This window comes from Mustela erminea, chromosome 3, assembly GCF_009829155.1.
Source record: "Mustela erminea isolate mMusErm1 chromosome 3, mMusErm1.Pri, whole genome shotgun sequence".
In the NCBI taxonomy this organism is placed as follows: domain Eukaryota; kingdom Metazoa; phylum Chordata; class Mammalia; order Carnivora; family Mustelidae; genus Mustela; species Mustela erminea.
Window position 1 is genome coordinate 116,551,155 of NC_045616.1, and position 17,527 is coordinate 116,568,681.

Sequence of the window (17,527 nt, forward strand, 5' to 3'; positions counted from 1 at the left end):
GTTTGTTTGTTTTGTTTTATTCCAGTTTCTCTCCCTGAAATGTCCTTCCAGACTCTTTCTTCCTTGCGAGCTTCTATTTACCCTTCAGCACAGCTCAAACATTGCTTCCTCTGGGAAGACCTCCTTGATCCCTTAGGTGTTTTCACCCTCTGTGCTCTCATATTGTGATCACTGCTTCATCCCATAACCTACAACAGCTCTTTGCAATCACAGGTGATTCCCATTATTTGGTACGTATGTTTTATAAAGTTGCCATGGACACTGAAGGGGTGAACACTGAACCATTGCTCCTAGCGGAAGTATAGGGATAGGTTCCTGTGAGCCTCTGGTTACATTTTCATCAACGGATCTATACATGATCCTGTTTTACCCATATTTGTATTTAAAAAAAAACCACTTTATTTAATATACCTGTGGGTTCATTAACATTAAACTCACAGTTAACAGCATTATAATTCATGCCTGAATGAAACTTATCTGACACACACTTTCTTTGAAAGAAATGTCACAGCCTTCTTGCTCTTAGGAACACTGCACGGCACTTCAGCTCTGTGCTTAAGGACCATTTTAAACAGCAAAATGACCAACAAAAAGTACCCAAGTGCAAACCATGGCACTAAATAGACCTCGTAAAGGATACTTGTTTACGGAACGAGAGCTGAGACGAGAAGGCTGAGCACCTCCTTGCCCCACCTCAGCTGGGGATGTGCGAGCAGCTCACGGTTTTCATGGCGCCGGCCTGGGCATGCCATGGATGACTATGAGAGGACTGACTTGGGGGTTACATATAAATGCCAGCGGGCAGACAATCTGCACGTATAGAAGCTGTAAACAACGAGCGTCAACTGTATTTGTTTACGTGTTGGACTTTCTTTTAAGTAGCATGAGGACTTCTTATGCGAAGGCTGGTGTCTGTACTCGGTCACCAACAAGAAGTCCCAGCAGTTGATGCGGTAAGAGAGGAGAGTGTGTAAGATTATTATGTATAGATCACTTGGTGAAAGGGTCCGTGTATTTATTCCCCTAAACTCCTCTTTGTGATGGACATTGCCTTGCTAACTAAAGGTCTTTTCCTCTCAAGGCAACCTCCTCCAGGGGACTGTCTGCTTTCACATTCAAATGACCACTTCCTCCTCCTGTCTCTTGAGGCCTCCAGGTAGCAACTGCTCCTTGGCTTACTTTCCTCTGTACTACTTTCTGTGGTTCTCCTAAACCTGACCCACACTCTTTTAAATAATCCTTTCCCTTTCATAAATAAGTCTTCCTTGATGTATCTTAATTTGAGTGTGAAGTGTTTGGTGTGTAACTGATAAGATATCCTATTCACCTTATACACCTGACAGTACCAGGCAATGTCAGGTGAATCGGTAACTATTATTTATGAAGTAATGATCTCTAAAACTCCTTCTGACAGTTACTTTGTGACTCTGTGATCCCACAAGCCAACTACACATCATGACTTGCAGAGAGTCTCAAAGTCATTGAAGACACACACAGACACACACACACACAGAAATACACAAATACACAGGGCCCATCTTGCTGAATGGATTATGTTCCGTCTCTGCCTCAGAGTGGTGGATGTGTGTCTTGGGAGATTCCAGAGAAAGTTGGGTCTGCCAGATAAATGCTCTGAGAAGCCGATCTGCTCATCCAACTGCTTCAGGAGTTTCATATCCGGGTCGTTTCCCAGTGGAAGGCAAGCCCAAAGGACTGTGTAGAAACCACAGACATTTTCCCTTGTGCCGAATGGTCCTCTGGTGCATGAACCGACTCCTGCCATAGATGTGGGCATTTGGCAAACTAGAAGGTACAGGGAGAGCTCAGTGGACTGAAAATACAAGCCGGCTTTTATTTCACTGGGACTTTAAGAGGCAGGTACAGGTACTTTTTGCTGCCCAGCTGTGACTGAAGAACTCTGAATTACAATTTCCACGTGTCACTCAGACAGCAATGACAGTGAATGAGTATGAACCATACTCTGGTGCTCGGAACAAGGCAAAAAATCATCTTCCCATTGGCTTCTTTTCCATCAGCGTTGCTCTCTCAAATCCACTGACTATGCTGCTGCCCAAATGCACTTTTAAACACAGATTTGACCTTCTCTCCTTGCTCCGTGACATCTTTCCTATCTATTGGTAGAGTTCCCACATTTCTTGTCTTTCAAAATATGGTCTTTATCTAGATTTATAGCTTCTGTTTCAATTTGCCTAACTCCTTCCATCATCCTTACCTTTGTCAACACCTCGCGCCCACCCCCATAACTTACGCTCCAGCGAGATAAACTGATAATAGCTTCCGCACACATTCAGTTTCCTCTAACCCTACCTGGAAAGTATTTCTCTTATTTCTGCCCACTTACTTCCTAAAAAAAAAAACCATAATTCATCTTCATAACTGAGTTGGACATTATATCCTCTATGATGGTACTTCTCAAACTTTAATGTGCTTATGGTCACCTGTGGATCTTGTGAAAACGCAGATTCCCATTCAGTGAATCTCAGGGTAGAGTCAGAGAATTCAGATTTCTCATAAGCTGGTCATATTGCTATTGATGGTCTGGAGACCACACTTGGAGTAGCAAGGCTCTAGAAAGTTTTTCCTGATGTCCCCTTTCCCCTGAGCGATTCTATCACTTTTTCTGAGCTCTTCTCGCCTTTGAGCAATTTCTGTTCTTTCCCTAAATGATGGATTATAATTTTACTGCCTTTTTTAAAAAATGAGTTACCTGGGGTTTCTAAAAAGTAAAGACTGCTTTTTTCATCTTTGTTTCCATAGCTCTCAGCAGAGTGTATCATAGGAACACAGGAAGAATTTGGTGTTTACTTGTTGAACAAATGTTGAATGATATGTAGTCCTTTTTTTTTTTTTTTTTTTTAGTGGAACATGAAGCCACGTAATTATTTTTATTTAAGGAACATTTTTCATTGTTTGACATTTAGGCAAATACTGAACCCAGGCCCTATATATGGATTTATTAAAACATACAGTTTTATTTGCTAGAACAAACCTTTAACTATGTGTGATTTATAAATGGTTAGAGATATTTATAACATTTTCATTGTGAATCCTAGCAATCACTGTACACTAATAAATATTCAAAACATCCAAATATAAATAGCCTCAAGAGGTACAAAATGCAAATTCTAAAAAATGCACCTAGAACCAAAACCTTGGATAAAGGAATTCCCTGTGAATGCATGGTACCATTATCAAAATGTGAGAGGGGGAGCAAAAAATCAGGCAGGAAGCCCATTTTGCAAGATAGGACACTGGGGAGTTAACATATTCAGTTAAGGCCCCAGTGAATCTGAGCTTGAACACGATAACACCATACAAGGGGCAATTTCTGAAACCAGACCAGAGAAATCAGTCAATTTTGATGTTTTCCTTCAGGCTGGATGTTCCGGAAATTATCTCTAATTAAGGGTTCCACAAGAGAATGTATAAAATGCCAGAAAGTAAACAGGGATGATTTTGGATATGTTGAGTAAGATCATCTTCTGAATGATAGAGTTTTATCTGGAGGCAACCAGTTTCACAATAATTATAGTTACAAGTTATGCATCTGAATCTCCAGCTGGTCAAAATATCACACGGTTTAGAAAGAGCTAATTGCAACACCATCTAATAATCTCTCTGAAAGTTTTATCGGAATGCTGCAGGAAAATGAAATCTCTCTTACATCAGGGAATACCCTTCCCCACTAAGTGTGGAAGAGCACTGCAGCTGGCTCGAAGTCGAAATGATGATTAAAGGAAGCATTTATATACCTGCAGGCGGACCTTTCAAAACTGCTTTGAAGCTCATCCATAAATGGCTTCATGCAACATGACTCTGGAGGGGTGGGTGAGTCAAAGGGTTAATTAACTGAGTGACTCCAAAGTCATTAACTCTAACAAAGGTGAGAAGACAGATGAGAACAAGAAGATCCTATTCCAAGTTGGAGGGCTACACGGCCAACCATAGTGGCCTCTGTGGGAGAAAGAGCCCTTGGTGGTTGACTTCTTTATTGGCTTTCTCTGTCTTGCCCCGCCCCCCCCCCCCAGCTTATTTAACTCCTCTGCAATCCCTTTCATCCTCAGTAGAAGGCAGCGTTGAACAGAAATAAAGGGCATTGGCAGCAGAGAGATGTGGGCTCTAAATCTCCTGGCTCTGTCATTCTGGCAAGCTCTCTTGGCTTTTTAAAGCCTCAGTTCCATCATCTGTAAAATGGGAATAAGAATACATTCTCATGGGGCTGGTGGGAACGCAGGACGAAGTGAAATTGTGCAGATAAGGCCTGTAGCTCAGTACATATTCACTTGGCATATTTCAGTGCTCCATCAGCAGTAGGCTGTCTTGTGCCTCTTGGAAGCACCCCACTCAGAGCTTGACTCACTTTCCATCCAGATGGTTTGAGTGAGAACAGACCTCTCGTTCCTCTCCTAGTCTTTCAGGAGACTTGAAGCCTCAGTCTTCAAGATGGAAACCTCTAGGGCCTAAATAAGCTTCCAGGTCTCTGCGAGGCCACCGCCCGACACCCTGCTGCCCTCTGCTGATGAGGGCTGGAAGAGCGCAGAGAGGGGACTAACCCCAGAAGCCAAACTGATGGCGGAGTCCTCAGTCAGAGCCAACAAGGCGAAGCAAGCATCTTCTCCCAGGATGCCCGTGGAAGCATTCTGTGCAGAGGCGAGGCACAGTCCCCTGCCTGCCTTGGTACTAAAGGTGGGCATCGGAGTGGTAACAGCCTAAGGTCCCTCTCTGTTCCAGCCAGTTCCCCACCATCTGAAGTGCTCTTTCTGTCCCGATGCCATCTCCAACCACGCGGTTGGAACTGTTCACCCCAGTACATCATGTCCCTTCAAGGAGGGAGGTGGCAGTATGTTCGATGAATAAAACCTCCTAAAACTGCTTCTCAGCCTACCTGGCCTCAGATGGGAGCAGGTGTTCCTGAGGACGGCAGGAAGCTGCAGCTGACAGGATCACAGCAGCTGAGCTGGCACTTCCTGACCTTAACTAACTCACCAGGTCTCCTTGAAAAAGAGTCACACTCCTCATTTCTCTTGCCCCACCATCCTGGGATTCTGTGTTGCCAGGTCAAGTAAAAAACCCTTGACCATACCCTTCAGATCCATGATTGAAATAATAATAAAAATAATAATCCACAGCCCTACCATGTCCCTCCTCTTCTCTAAGAAGAGCAGGAAATGGTGCCTGAAAGCTGTCAGGTTGAGGTTTGAGGACGAGATAAGAGGCTGGAAGGAAGGGAGAGACCTCGCTGCTGCTCGGGCCTCCCTCCCAGTTCAGGGCCCTGAGCCTCCCGCCTCCGTCAGGGTGCTGCCTGCGCCGTGAGGCTCAGGGACTGGCGCCACAGGCCAGTTACCTCTGGGGAATGCTGGGCTGGTGGCAGATTTTAATGCTCTGTGAAGGGAGAACTGGCTTCCCCCCTGAGGATCTGCAGCCCCGGGCCTGGTGCTGAGTCTCTGCTAAAGTCCCGATTCTGCAATTTCAGCCAGTTGACTCAAGAGTCTGCAGAAAGGTGGCCGGTCTTCTGGTTTCTGGAGAGGGAAGAGAAGGACTCTTGAGTTCCTTGTACTTGTGTGTCATAGTTAATTCCAAAGCAACCCGGAATTCAATAGCCCTCTGCTGACTGTTAAATATGCTTCCATATGTACTGTTGAAGGCCATAGAGTCTCAGTTGTTAACAGCAAGGATTCTGGAATCAGATGAACTGATTTTGAATCTAACTAAGCTTTTCCTTTGCTTAGCAGTGTGACTTTGAGCAGGTGACTTAACTTGTTTGAACCTCAGTTTTGTTGTCTGTAAAATGGGGATAATAGTAGTATCTCTCTCATAAGATGGTTGTGAGAATTAAATAAAATCATGTATTAAAAATTCATCATAAAGTAAGTGCTAAATAACATCAAAAAAGAAAATCCTTAGGTATAAATCTCACAAAATATGTATAGGACCTATATGAGGAAAACTATAAAATTTTAAAGAAAGAAACCAAAGATCTAAATAAATGGAGACATTTCATATTCAAATATGGGAAGACTTTATATTATTAAAATGTCATTTCTTCTCAACTCAATCTATAGATTCAACATAATCACAATCAGAATCCCAGAAAGTTATTTTTTAGATATTGACAAACTGACTCTGAAGTTTCCATGGAAAGGGAAAAGACTCAGAATAGCCAACACAGTACTGAGAAAGAAGAACAAATTTGGAGAACCGACATTACCCAATTTCAAGACTCACTATCAAGCTACAATAATGAGGAGAATGTGGTATTGGTGAAAGAATTAACAAACAGATCTCTAGGACAGAGTTGAGAGCCCGGAAATAGACTCACAGTCAACTGATCTTTGAAAACAGAGCAAAGGCTCCATTCAATGGAGAAAGGGTAGTCTTTTTACCAACAGTGCTGGAACCATTGGACATTCACGTGCAGTATAATAACTCTAGACACAGACTGTATTAACCCTCACAAAAACTAATTCAAAATGGATCAGAGACCTTCATGTAAAATGCAAAACTTAGAAAACTCTAGAAGATAACATAGCAGGAAATCTGGGTGACCATGGGTTCAGTAATGGGTTTTTTGATACAACACCAAAAGCATGATTCATAAAAGAAAAAATTGATGTTGAGCTTTGTAAAATCAAAAATGTCTCTTCTGTCCAAGACACTAAGAGAAAGAAAAGACAAACCACAGGCTGGGAGAAAATATTTTCAAAACACATATCTGATAAAGGACTTGTATCCAAAATATACGAAGACCTCTTCAAACTCAAAAGCAAGAAAACAAATAGTCCAATTAAAAAATGGGCAAAAGATCTCAACAGACACCTCATTAAAGAATATATACAAATGGCAAATAAACATATGAGAAGATGCTCCATATCATATGTCATTAGGGAACTTCAAATGAAAACAATGAGCTACACTATATACCTATTAGAATGGTTAAAATACAAAACACTTGATAACATCAAATGCTTGTGAGGATATGGAGCAACAGGAATTCTCATTGCTGGTGGGAATGCAAAATGGTACAGCCCTCTTCAGAAGAGTCTGGAGGTTTCTTACAAAGCTAATGTAGTGCTATCATATGATTCAGTAATCACACTCCTAGTCGAGCTGAGAATTTATGTTCATACAAAAACCTCCACACAGATATTTATAGGAGTTTTATTTACAATTGCCATAAACTGGAAGTGATCAAGATGTCCTTCAGTAGGTGAAGGGATAGCCAAACTGTGGTACAGCCATACAATGGAATATTATTCAGTGATAAAAAGAAATGAGATATGGAGCCATGAAAGGACATGGAAGAATCTTAAATGCATAATTAAATGCATAGTGCTAAATGAAAGAAGCCAATCTGAAAACGCTACATACCATAAGATTCTAACGATATGACACTCTAAGAAAGGGAAAACTTGAACACTAAGAAGATCAATAGTTGTGGGGCACCTGGGTGGCTCAGTGGGTTAAAGCCTCTGCCTTCAGCTTGGGTCATGATCTCAGGGTTCTGGAATTGAGCCCCGCATCGGGCTCTCTGCTCAGCAGGGAGCCTGCTTCTCCCCTCTCTCTGCCTGCTGCTCTGCCTACTTGTGATCTCTCTCTTTCTCTGTCAAATAAGTAAATAAAATCTTAAGAAAAAAAAGAAGATCAATAGTTGTCAGGGTTTATGAGAGAAGGAGGGAAACGTAAATAGGTGAAGCTCAGTGAATAGTGGGGCAACAAAACTATTCCGTATGATACTATACTGGCACCTATACAATATTATGTATTTGTCAAAACTCACAGAATTGTACAGTACAAAGAGTGAACCTTAATGTAAACCATAGTCTTTCGTTAAAAATAACATATCATAGTGGTTGATTAATTGTAATAAAGTACCACACTAATGTAAAATATTATTAATAGGGAAAGAGGGTATATGGGAACTCTCTGCACTATTTGGTCATTTTTCTGTATATCTAAGAGTTCTAAACAATAAAGCCTATTAACTTAAAAATAAAAAAAGAGTTTAAAAAAGGAAAAAGGGCTAAGTAAATTCAGCTTTCCTAATTATCATAGTATGTGGGCTTGTGAAGTGGACTGGATTTTTTTATGCCCTTCTTTATAGCTTCATTGTTTGTTTGTGTCTGAGTACGTGGGCTCTATGAGCTTATAGAGCAATCATTATTTCATTCTCTTATCAGTAAGAAAAAGGAGGTTCCGAGAATTGTCCGAAATTAATGCTTAAGAAATGCTAAAGCAGAGACAAAGCCTGAGTACCCTATACTTTTTCCATTCCACCTTGTTCCCCTTCAAAAATCTGAATTTGTGTTCATTCTCTATTCAGCAACTTTCTTTTTCTTTTTTTTTCAAAAGATTTTTAAAAAATTTATTTGTAAGAGAGACTGTGAGAGAGAGCATAAGCCAGGAGAAGGTCAGAGAGAGAGAAGCAGACTCCCCATGGAGCTGGGAGCCCGATGTGGGATCCTGGGACTCCAGGATCATGACCAAGCTGAAGGCAGTTGCTTAACCAACTAAGCCACCCAGGCGCCCTATTCAGCAACTTTCAGTTGTGGTTGAACTTCAAAATTTTCTAATTCACCAAAGGACATCAACACTTCTGCTGATGTGGCTGAAGCTACAGCCTGCCCCCCAAGCATGGGATAACTGGAACATTGGGGAGGGTGCAGAATAATTGGCTTCTCATTCTGAATTGTTGAACAAATAAAATGAATTTGAATTAAGTCTTTTTAATATTTTCAACAGCACAAGTGAACTTCTGCTCATCAACTTCTAGCACTACCTTCACGTACACTTAATGGTTTTGTGATGTTCCAGTCAGGATTTTGGGGACAATGATGGAATTGTAAATAGGTGAAACACAGTGGATTTTAGGGCAGTGAAACTCTGTATGATATTATACTGGTATCTTACCCTCTCTTCCTCTCTAACAGTGTGTTAATGGCTTGTGACATTCTATTACAGATCAAATAATATTTAAGGTTGCTGCCAGCTCTTTTAGGGATGGGCAACCTCTTTCGTTAGTAGATGCTCAAAGGCACTTTCTTGCTAATCTACTTCAGTATATCTACTTCCTCATTCTCTAAGAGGGTTTCTTTCTCTAGGGAAGGGGACAGACCCTAAAGTTGTAGATTACAATGTAGGGGGAAACCACTTCCTTTACTGACCTCTTTCCAGCAATGATTCATAATCTGGTAGATATTCGCAGAGGCCAGCCGGGGCTTGTACAAGCGAAATCCAGTAGTGATGTCTTCTACCACTTCTGAGTTGCTTCGGTTTTCATACGGGATTTTGCCTTCACTGAAGACTTCCCACATCAGCACACCTGATGAAATGGTGAGTCCAGCACAGTGAATGATGAAGTTCACAACTAGCAGACAAATAAGCCTACATCAAAAAAGGCAGATTCCTTGCCATTCAGATTCAAGTCCTTACCTTCAGGAAAGAGGATACAAAACTATCTGAGGCTTCTTAAGCCTGGACTATTTCTTAAGAACAGAGATTTCCCAGTCTTCCTAGGGGTGGGGAAATTTCAAGCTCAGCCCTTTTATATATCTAACTCAAATGCTACTACTAAAAGTTGCAGGGGATATGAACTCAAATGTCTACACATCATGTAAATGGATGGAGTGGATGAGATGTGCCATAATAGAGATTAGGGAGGACTGCGGAGAACCGGGAGTCTAGTTCTGTTTTCAGAGATCAGCTGTGATTTAGCTCCAGCCACCATAGGGCACATGGGGATGAGGGTTTGGGATTGCCACATTTTCTGATTTTTTTTTTAAAAGAACTCAAAAATTGAGAGTTTAGAAATAGAAATTCAATTTGATTTTTAAAAATACTGTGTAGACAGAGCAAAACATGTCTCTGTGTTGTCTATTTTTGACCTGTGATTTAATCCCCTTTCCTCTTCTATCTTTAGCAGAAATGTCACACCCAATTTTATTATGTACTAATGTATGTATAGGATGTCAGTGTGGGAAGAGAGCTTGCCGATCACCTATTTCAGTGGTTTTCAAAGCATATTTCGGATATTTCCAAAGTATAATTCCCAAAGCAATTGAACAATAATCACCTCAGAAGTTTGTTCAAATGGCAGCTCCTGGGCCTTAGCCCACCCCTCAGACTAGGATTTCTAAGGGATTCTCAGAGGTGCCTCTGGAGTTTTGGAAATTTGGAATCTATCTGTAAATAAGACTGTTTAGCTCCCCAAGTTGCCAGAATTTCTAGTGAGATTTCTTTGGAAAATTGAAGCCTGCTGTTCAAAGCTCTTTTGAAAACAATTGTTTTCATGCAAAGCTTGTAATGCATTGATTGGAAACTGAGTGAGGTGCAGAAAGCTTACTTGCCTTGCTTGAAATAGCACAGTTGATTAGGGCAAAAACCTTAAAATGCATGACAAAGCTCAACATCTTAGAAGCAGGCATCAAGCTCTCATCATCAGGGTTTCTGTTTCTCAGGCTTGCCCCTGCTGTTATCTTGCCCTCTCTACCCTGCTTCCATTGGTCAGTCTCATTTTCGGACACTTCAGAGGGCACATCCTAGGCAGTGATGGACTATAGCTCAACCCTCTAATTTTATGATGCAACACAAAATTCCCAGGCTGACAACCTGTGGCAGAGTAAGCCTCATGCAGCGTAAGCAGGTGAATGTGACAAAGTGGCCATGGGACAGTGGGCTTGGTGCACTGTGACCAGCTACATCGCCCATAGAGATGGCCATCTCCCCCCCACCCCACTCCCACTTTGGTCTCTCTTTTTTAAAATCTTTTTTTCTTAACATGTAATGTATTATTTGTTTCAGGGGTACAGGTCTGTGATTCCTCAGTCCTACACAATTCACAGCCTCACCATAGCACATACCCTCCCCAAGGTCCATCAACCAGCCACCCCAACCCTCTCACTGCCCCCCCTCCAGCAACCCTCAGTTTGTTTCCTGAGATTAGGAGTCTCTTATGGTTTGTCTCCCTCTCTGGTTTCGTCTTGTTTCATTATTCCCTCCTTTCTCCATATGATCCTCTGTCTTGTTTCTTAAATTCCACATTATCAGTGAGATCATATGATGATTGTCTTTCTCTGATTGACTTATTTTGTTTAGAATAATAGCCTCTAGTTCTATCCATATCTTTGCAAATGGCAAGATTTCATTTTTTTGATGGCTGCACAATATTCCATTGCATATATATGTGTATATATATATATATATATACATATATATGTGTATATATGTATATATGTCACATCTTTTTATCTATTCTTCTGTTGATGGACATCTAGGCTCTTTACATAGTTTGGCTGTTGGTGGACATTGCCGTTATAAACATTCAGGTGCCCGTGCCCCTTTGGATCACTACATTTGTATCTTCAGGGTCAATACCAGGAGTGCAGTTGCTGGGTCATAGGGTAGCTCTATTTTCAATTTTTTGAGGAACCTCCATACTGTTTTCCAGAGTGGCTGCACCAGCTTGCACTCCAATCAACAGTGTAGGAGTGTTCCCTTTTCTCTGCATCTTCTCCAACACCTGTTGTTTCCTGATTTGTTGATTCTCCAACACCTGTTGTTTCCTGATTTGTTGATTTTAGCCATTCTGACCTGTACTTGTAACCCTCTGAGATTGCTCTGGTGCAGTTTTATTTCTTCCAAGTTCATTCTTTAACTTAAATTTGAATAACAAAATCTTAGCTGGGTCTGTCAAATAGGGTTCAGAAGAACTAGAGATTTTTTCTCATTTTATTTCTTTTCAGTGTTCCAGTATTCATTGTTTATGCACCACACTCAATGCTGCATGCAATACGTGCCTTTCTTAATACCCACCACCTAGCTCACCCAGCCCCCCCCACCCCACTACCCTCCAAAACCCTCAGTTTGTTTCTCAGAGTCCATAGTCTCTCATGGTTTGTCTCCCCCTCTGACTGCCCCCCCAACTCACTTCTCCTCTTATTCTCCCAACCACTTTGTTGTCGGAAGTTGGCTACTCTAAAATACTGGGGGAAAACTTCATAACTAGTTCTCTGAAGAGATTTAATTAGCCTTCCCCTGGCTTCTACTCTTAAGTCAATACACTTGGCAAAAATCAAACTCCAACTCATTCCTTTCCAAAGTATAACCCTTCTTATAATCCAAATCAAAGAGTTTGTCCAGTATGTTGGACAAACAAACTGTGGCTTAGGAGGATATGACAAATCCAGCTTTCTTTCTGCCACACCAGCATCAATTACTCTGCCTTTCATTCATGCCCATTTGTGCTTATCAGAAAGTCTAATTCCTTATCATGGGCTTCCAACTTCATTGTCTCTCACTAAGACAGTAGTATCCTTCTTTTCTTTGGACCCACCAAATTTTTATACTTGCTGGGTTTTTTGGTCAGGGACACCATTCCCTGAATCTTCAAGTGAGGATGACTCTCTCATCATTCAGGTCTATGCTCAATGGTCACCTCCTTGGAGAGACCAGACTATGCTATTTAAAACAGACCCTCCATCCCAGTCATTTTCTATCCCATTACTGTTTTATTTTATTCATAGCACTTACTTACCACTATGTGACTTTGTCTCATGTACCTACCTATTAGTTTGTTTATATGATTGTTGTCTGTCTTCCCCTAAAATTTGCCTCCAAGAGAATAGGAATCTTTCTTATCCTACACGTCACTGCATTGTAAGCACCTAGATTAGCCCTGGCTTATAGTAGGTGCTCAATAAATTGCTGCTGAATAAATGAGTAAAATATTTATTGAGGGTCAAGTGTTGAACAAAATATGCTCCTGGTCCTTGAGGAACTCATATTCTAATCTCCTGACTCCTCCAGCTTTTGATCTTACAGAAGCTGTCACCTGAATCTGTCTCCATCCTCATTTTAACCCCCACTTGAAAGATCTCCAAGAACAAATGCAATAATGAGGGCCTCTTCAAACTTTTCAGAGCAGTTATCACACACAGACTATCAGTGGGATGCCCTCACCGCCCAGTCCTGGGCAGGGAGAGCTGCCTAGGTTTGACAAATAAGACAGGCAGTCCTCTATCATGCGGGTGTGGGGCCAGGATGACACTCACCAAATGACCACACATCCGACTTGCTACTATAGCGACTGAAGGAGAAGACTTCCGGGGATGCCCACTTCACTGGGAACTTGGTGCCTGTGGAGCTGGTGTATTGATCATCAAGGACGAACCTGGGTAGAGAGTGGAGAAAGAATGTGTCTCAATGTTCTGGGGGCCCGTGTCCCATTCCTGAGACATTCCTGGTGCCACACGTCCATATTACCTTGTCATCCCAAAGTCAGACACCTTGATGACTTGGTTTTCTCCCACGAGGCAATTTCTGGCAGCCTGGAGTAGGGACAGGCAAACAAAAGGAAAAGGAAAACTGTTGGTGGAAAATCAATGCAAGGAATCTCCTATAATCTCAGGCTTTTGTGTTTCTATGTGCTGCTGTACAAGGGCTTTACCGATGTTAATTAAGCTTCACTAGTGCCCAGAAGTGAGCTAAAAAGTTAAATGTGTAAGATCCTTTATTAGGATGAGTAAGTTTGGTCTTGTAGCTTCATTCTTGAGATCTTAATTAGAAGAGAAATCTGGTGCTGTCTAACCAATGATGTGCTCTAACACAACCTGATGCAATAGGCAGTGTTAACATTAGGGATGATACGAAGAAACTGTCACCCATTTGACTAAAATAAGAATGTTTTGAGGTTACTAATTCTCTTAAAACTGTGCCTCAATAGGAAGAGTACTAGTCCCGACTTAGTATCACAGAACTGCACTGGAAGAACCCTTAGTGAGAAAAGACCCCACTTTTTTCTCACAGTTGAAATGTACCTACAAATCCCAAGGGGGTATGTTAAAATGGATATCCTGAGCCCTGACCTCTGGAGATTCTGAGGATGGTTTGAGCATCACCCCAATGTGATTGTGGTAGGTTCTTGGGTAACAGTTTGAGAAAAAACTGTACTTGTCCATTTCTGTCACTTTATTAAGAGGAAGCCGAGACCCAGGGAGGTTAAGGAGAAGCTATAAGCCTTATTTTGGAAAAATGTAAACTCAGACTCAGAGGGTACAAGTCAGAAACAAGGCTGGGATTGGAACCCAGATCTGAGTCCTACTAGGACATCGCCTAGTGGGTGGAAGAAGGAAGAAGTGGAGAGTGGAGGGGAGGTGGTCTGTGACCTGTTATTTATCAGTGTATTCCCAGTCTGGGTAGCGCACATTTCTGTGGGACATAGCCCTCCATCCCAGACCTACAGATGTTGGCCCTGCATCCTCTTACCAGGTCTCTGTGGATAACACATGCCTCCTCCAGGTACGCCATGCCCTCGCACACGTCCAGGCACATGCCCAGCAGGGTTTCTGCAGCAAAGAGACCCCGCTGGCTGCGCAGGTAATCTGACAGGCAGCCATGCTCCATGAACTCAAACACCAGGCAGATGGGGGCCTGCTCTAGGCACACCCCATACAGCTGGACCAGTTTGGGGTGAGAGAGTTTCCTGAAGGGAAAACGGTCAGGGGTGAGATGGTCTAAACTCAGTCTCCCCAAAATGCATTCCCTCCCCCAAACAAAAACAACCTGAGGGATGGTGAAGAGTCAGATGGCATGGGTGACGGTGAATGGAGGCCAGTGTGGCTGGGGGATGAGACTGGTAAGTGAGGGGAAGGGCAAGACCATGACGGGCCTTCTAGGCCACGGTGAGGATTTTGATTTTATTTTCAATGCCACTGGAAACCATTGGGAGATTTGAGCCGCAAGGTGGCATGACATGGCATCAAATATCCTCCCCAAGACATCTTTGCATACGCTCGTTTTGGCCACTCACATCATGACTTCAGCCTCCTCTATGAAGTCCTCTTCAGACATAGCCCCCTCTTGAATGGTTTTGATGGCCACCTTGTCCTTGTTGAGCCAGTAGCCAAGATGCACCAACCCAAACTGCCCACTGCCAATCTCCTGCACAAAAGTGAGCTCGGAGGGATGGATCACCCATTTCCCTGGGAAAGAGAGAGAGGTTTTTCCAGGAATGGCAAGCAGTAGATATGAGGTATAGGGCTACAAGGAGACTATAGCTGTAGCCCTGTAGCCCTAGGTAGCATGTTACCTTATTGTTAATATCACCCAAAGATGGCAAATAGTGTAAGCTTTACACATAGAACGATCATAGATAGGTAAAATTATTATCTTTGTCGCCCAAATCATAATGTAGGATATGCACTTAAAACCATGAAAAATGTCTGTGGGGGGAGATTACATGAAAGGAGGAAGGAAAGTGACATTAATCAAGGTATCAAAGAGAATAAATGAAAGAGTTCTTATAATATCTCAACTATTTTCTATACCTGATTAAAAATGTTTTATTGCCATTTTTCACATAGAGCAATTTCATTTGAGCTGATCATTCATTCATTCATTCATTCACTTATTCATTCATTCATTTATCCACAAGTGCATCCACAGCACTCTGTTCCGCCATAGCAGGGGTTGAGAATAAGCATCCCAAGGGGTCTCATACAGAGGTACCACTCAGCACAATCTGGCACATGGTAGGCTCTCAAAAAATGTTCGGTAAATGAATAAAAGGAATCCAATTCTCAATTTTTACATTGACAAAATGAGTGGGTTCATAAAATAATCTCTGAGATTCCATCCAACATGGATACATTAAGAATCTACAGTTATTAGAATTACCGTATTTTCATAACGAAGCTACAGAGATATTATTACCCTTTCCTGGCCCTTGGCCTAATACTATAAACAGCTCAATTTCTACCTCTTTGAGGCAGATTCAACAGAAAATAGTGCTGAGTTCCCGCTGTGTACCAGATATGGTGCTAGTTAGTGATGGAGAGCCCATAGCAGTGTTTCTCAAAGTCTGAATCTCTAATCACCTGTGTCAAAATCAACTAGAGCATTTGTTTAAAATGCAGACTTGAGGATTTCATGATCAGGGATTGTGTTTTGATAAGTGTTAGGTAGTGTCCAGGAGCCAACGTTCTTTTTTTTTTTAGATTTACTTATTTATTTTTAGAAGGGTAAGGGGCAAGGGAGAAAGAGTCTTAGGCAGACTCTGCGCTGAGCACAGAACCTGATGTGGGGTTTGATCTCACGATCCTGACATCACAACCTGAACTGAAACAAACAGTCGGACGCTTAACCGAGGGCACCACCTAGGTGCCCCTAGGAGCCAACATTATTATTATTTTTTAAAGATTTTATTTATTTATTTGACAGACAGAGAGCACAAGTAAGCAGAGAGGCAGGCAGAGAGGGAGGGGGAAGCAAGCTCCCTGCTGAGCAGAAAGCCCGATGTGGGGCTCAATCCCAGGACGCTGGGATCATGACTTGAGCTGAAGGCAGAGGCTTTAACCCACTGATCCACCCAGGCGCCCCAGGAGCCAGCATTACTAATAAGCATCCCAGATGACTTACATGTACACTAGAGTCTGAGAACCACCCATCTAAGGAGACCCAAAATGAAAATTACTCGAGCCTTCTCCTCAACCACAACAGTTAAGACCAGAGGATGCAAACTCAAATGCCTTTAGGCGCCAAGTAGATAATAAAAAAAATGGGAGAAGCAGTTCCAAAGGATAAGAGGGAATAAGAAGGCTTATGGCACTGGAGATGCAAGCTTTGCCTAAAGGCATTGGAAAAAAAATTAACACCATGTTACGCAGACAAACACTTCTGAACGCTTTTAACTTTCAGCCCTTGCAGTGGACCATGCCCAGCAAACTGGATGATACAGAAGTTCTAGAAGATGGGTGGTGGTAGTAATGGTCCTAAAGCATCGTTATCTAATATTTTTTCCTAATAGCATTTAGTAGATAGAGTGCTCTGTACGAAGTACGTGCTCAGTAAACACTTCATTGATGAACTCTTCAGTAAGAACCAATGGACATTGATTTGACCTCGGTAAGTGTGCTCATATAGACATCTCTCTTACACACTTTGTAAATATTCCTTTGTGCAGACCATCTCCGGATATACAGTGTACCTGTTGTAATGTTATTTTAAGTCTGGGGAAGAATTACGTATGTAGAAAGTCCATTCAGAATTTGATCTTTAGGGATGTGAGTTAGTGCAAATACTTAACATCACGGAATGCAAGGCTCACCGTATCTAAGTCCTGCTGTGACCGGCGCTTTCTGTCTCCAGGAACAAACTGGGTACCGGAGTCTGGTGACCAGACCTGGGTTGAGTAAAATGTGAAGGGCAGTAGTAGTTAGAGCTTCGCTGTAGCAACTGTTCAAGTTAAATCACCAGCAAAAATATAATCTAATGCAAAAGCTATTTTTATTCTGGAAAACAAATCCCAAAGCCTAGTCACTGACACTACATCCTGTCTGACAAGAGGGATAAATACAGCTGGGCAGGTGGCAAAATCCCATGAGTCTAACAACAGAATTTGATAATGGAAAATACATAGTATGATCAAATATTTGGCATCCTTTTTTATTTGGATATTTGGTTTTTATTTATGGTCAGCTTGTCTGAGATGAAGAAACCTGGTGGGGTGTTTGTC

At 42.0% G+C, this 17,527-nt stretch overlaps 1 protein-coding gene across 1 annotated transcript in view; it reads right to left on the reverse strand.

Moving 5' to 3' along the window:
- Positions 1-1,832: 1,832 nt before the first annotated feature.
- Positions 1,833-17,527, reverse strand: part of ITK (IL2 inducible T cell kinase) — a 68,533-nt gene continuing 52,838 nt past the window's right edge. Inside the window, exons 11-17 of the mRNA XM_032337189.1 lie at positions 17,120-17,194; positions 14,825-14,996; positions 14,281-14,497; positions 13,279-13,343; positions 13,068-13,186; positions 9,183-9,340; positions 1,833-5,540 (exon numbers count right to left, since the gene is read on the reverse strand). Coding sequence (XP_032193080.1) covers positions 5,469-5,540; positions 9,183-9,340; positions 13,068-13,186; positions 13,279-13,343; positions 14,281-14,497; positions 14,825-14,996; positions 17,120-17,194 — 878 coding nt within the window. The 3' untranslated portion in view covers positions 1,833-5,468. The remainder of the gene's footprint in view (positions 5,541-9,182; positions 9,341-13,067; positions 13,187-13,278; positions 13,344-14,280; positions 14,498-14,824; positions 14,997-17,119; positions 17,195-17,527) is intronic.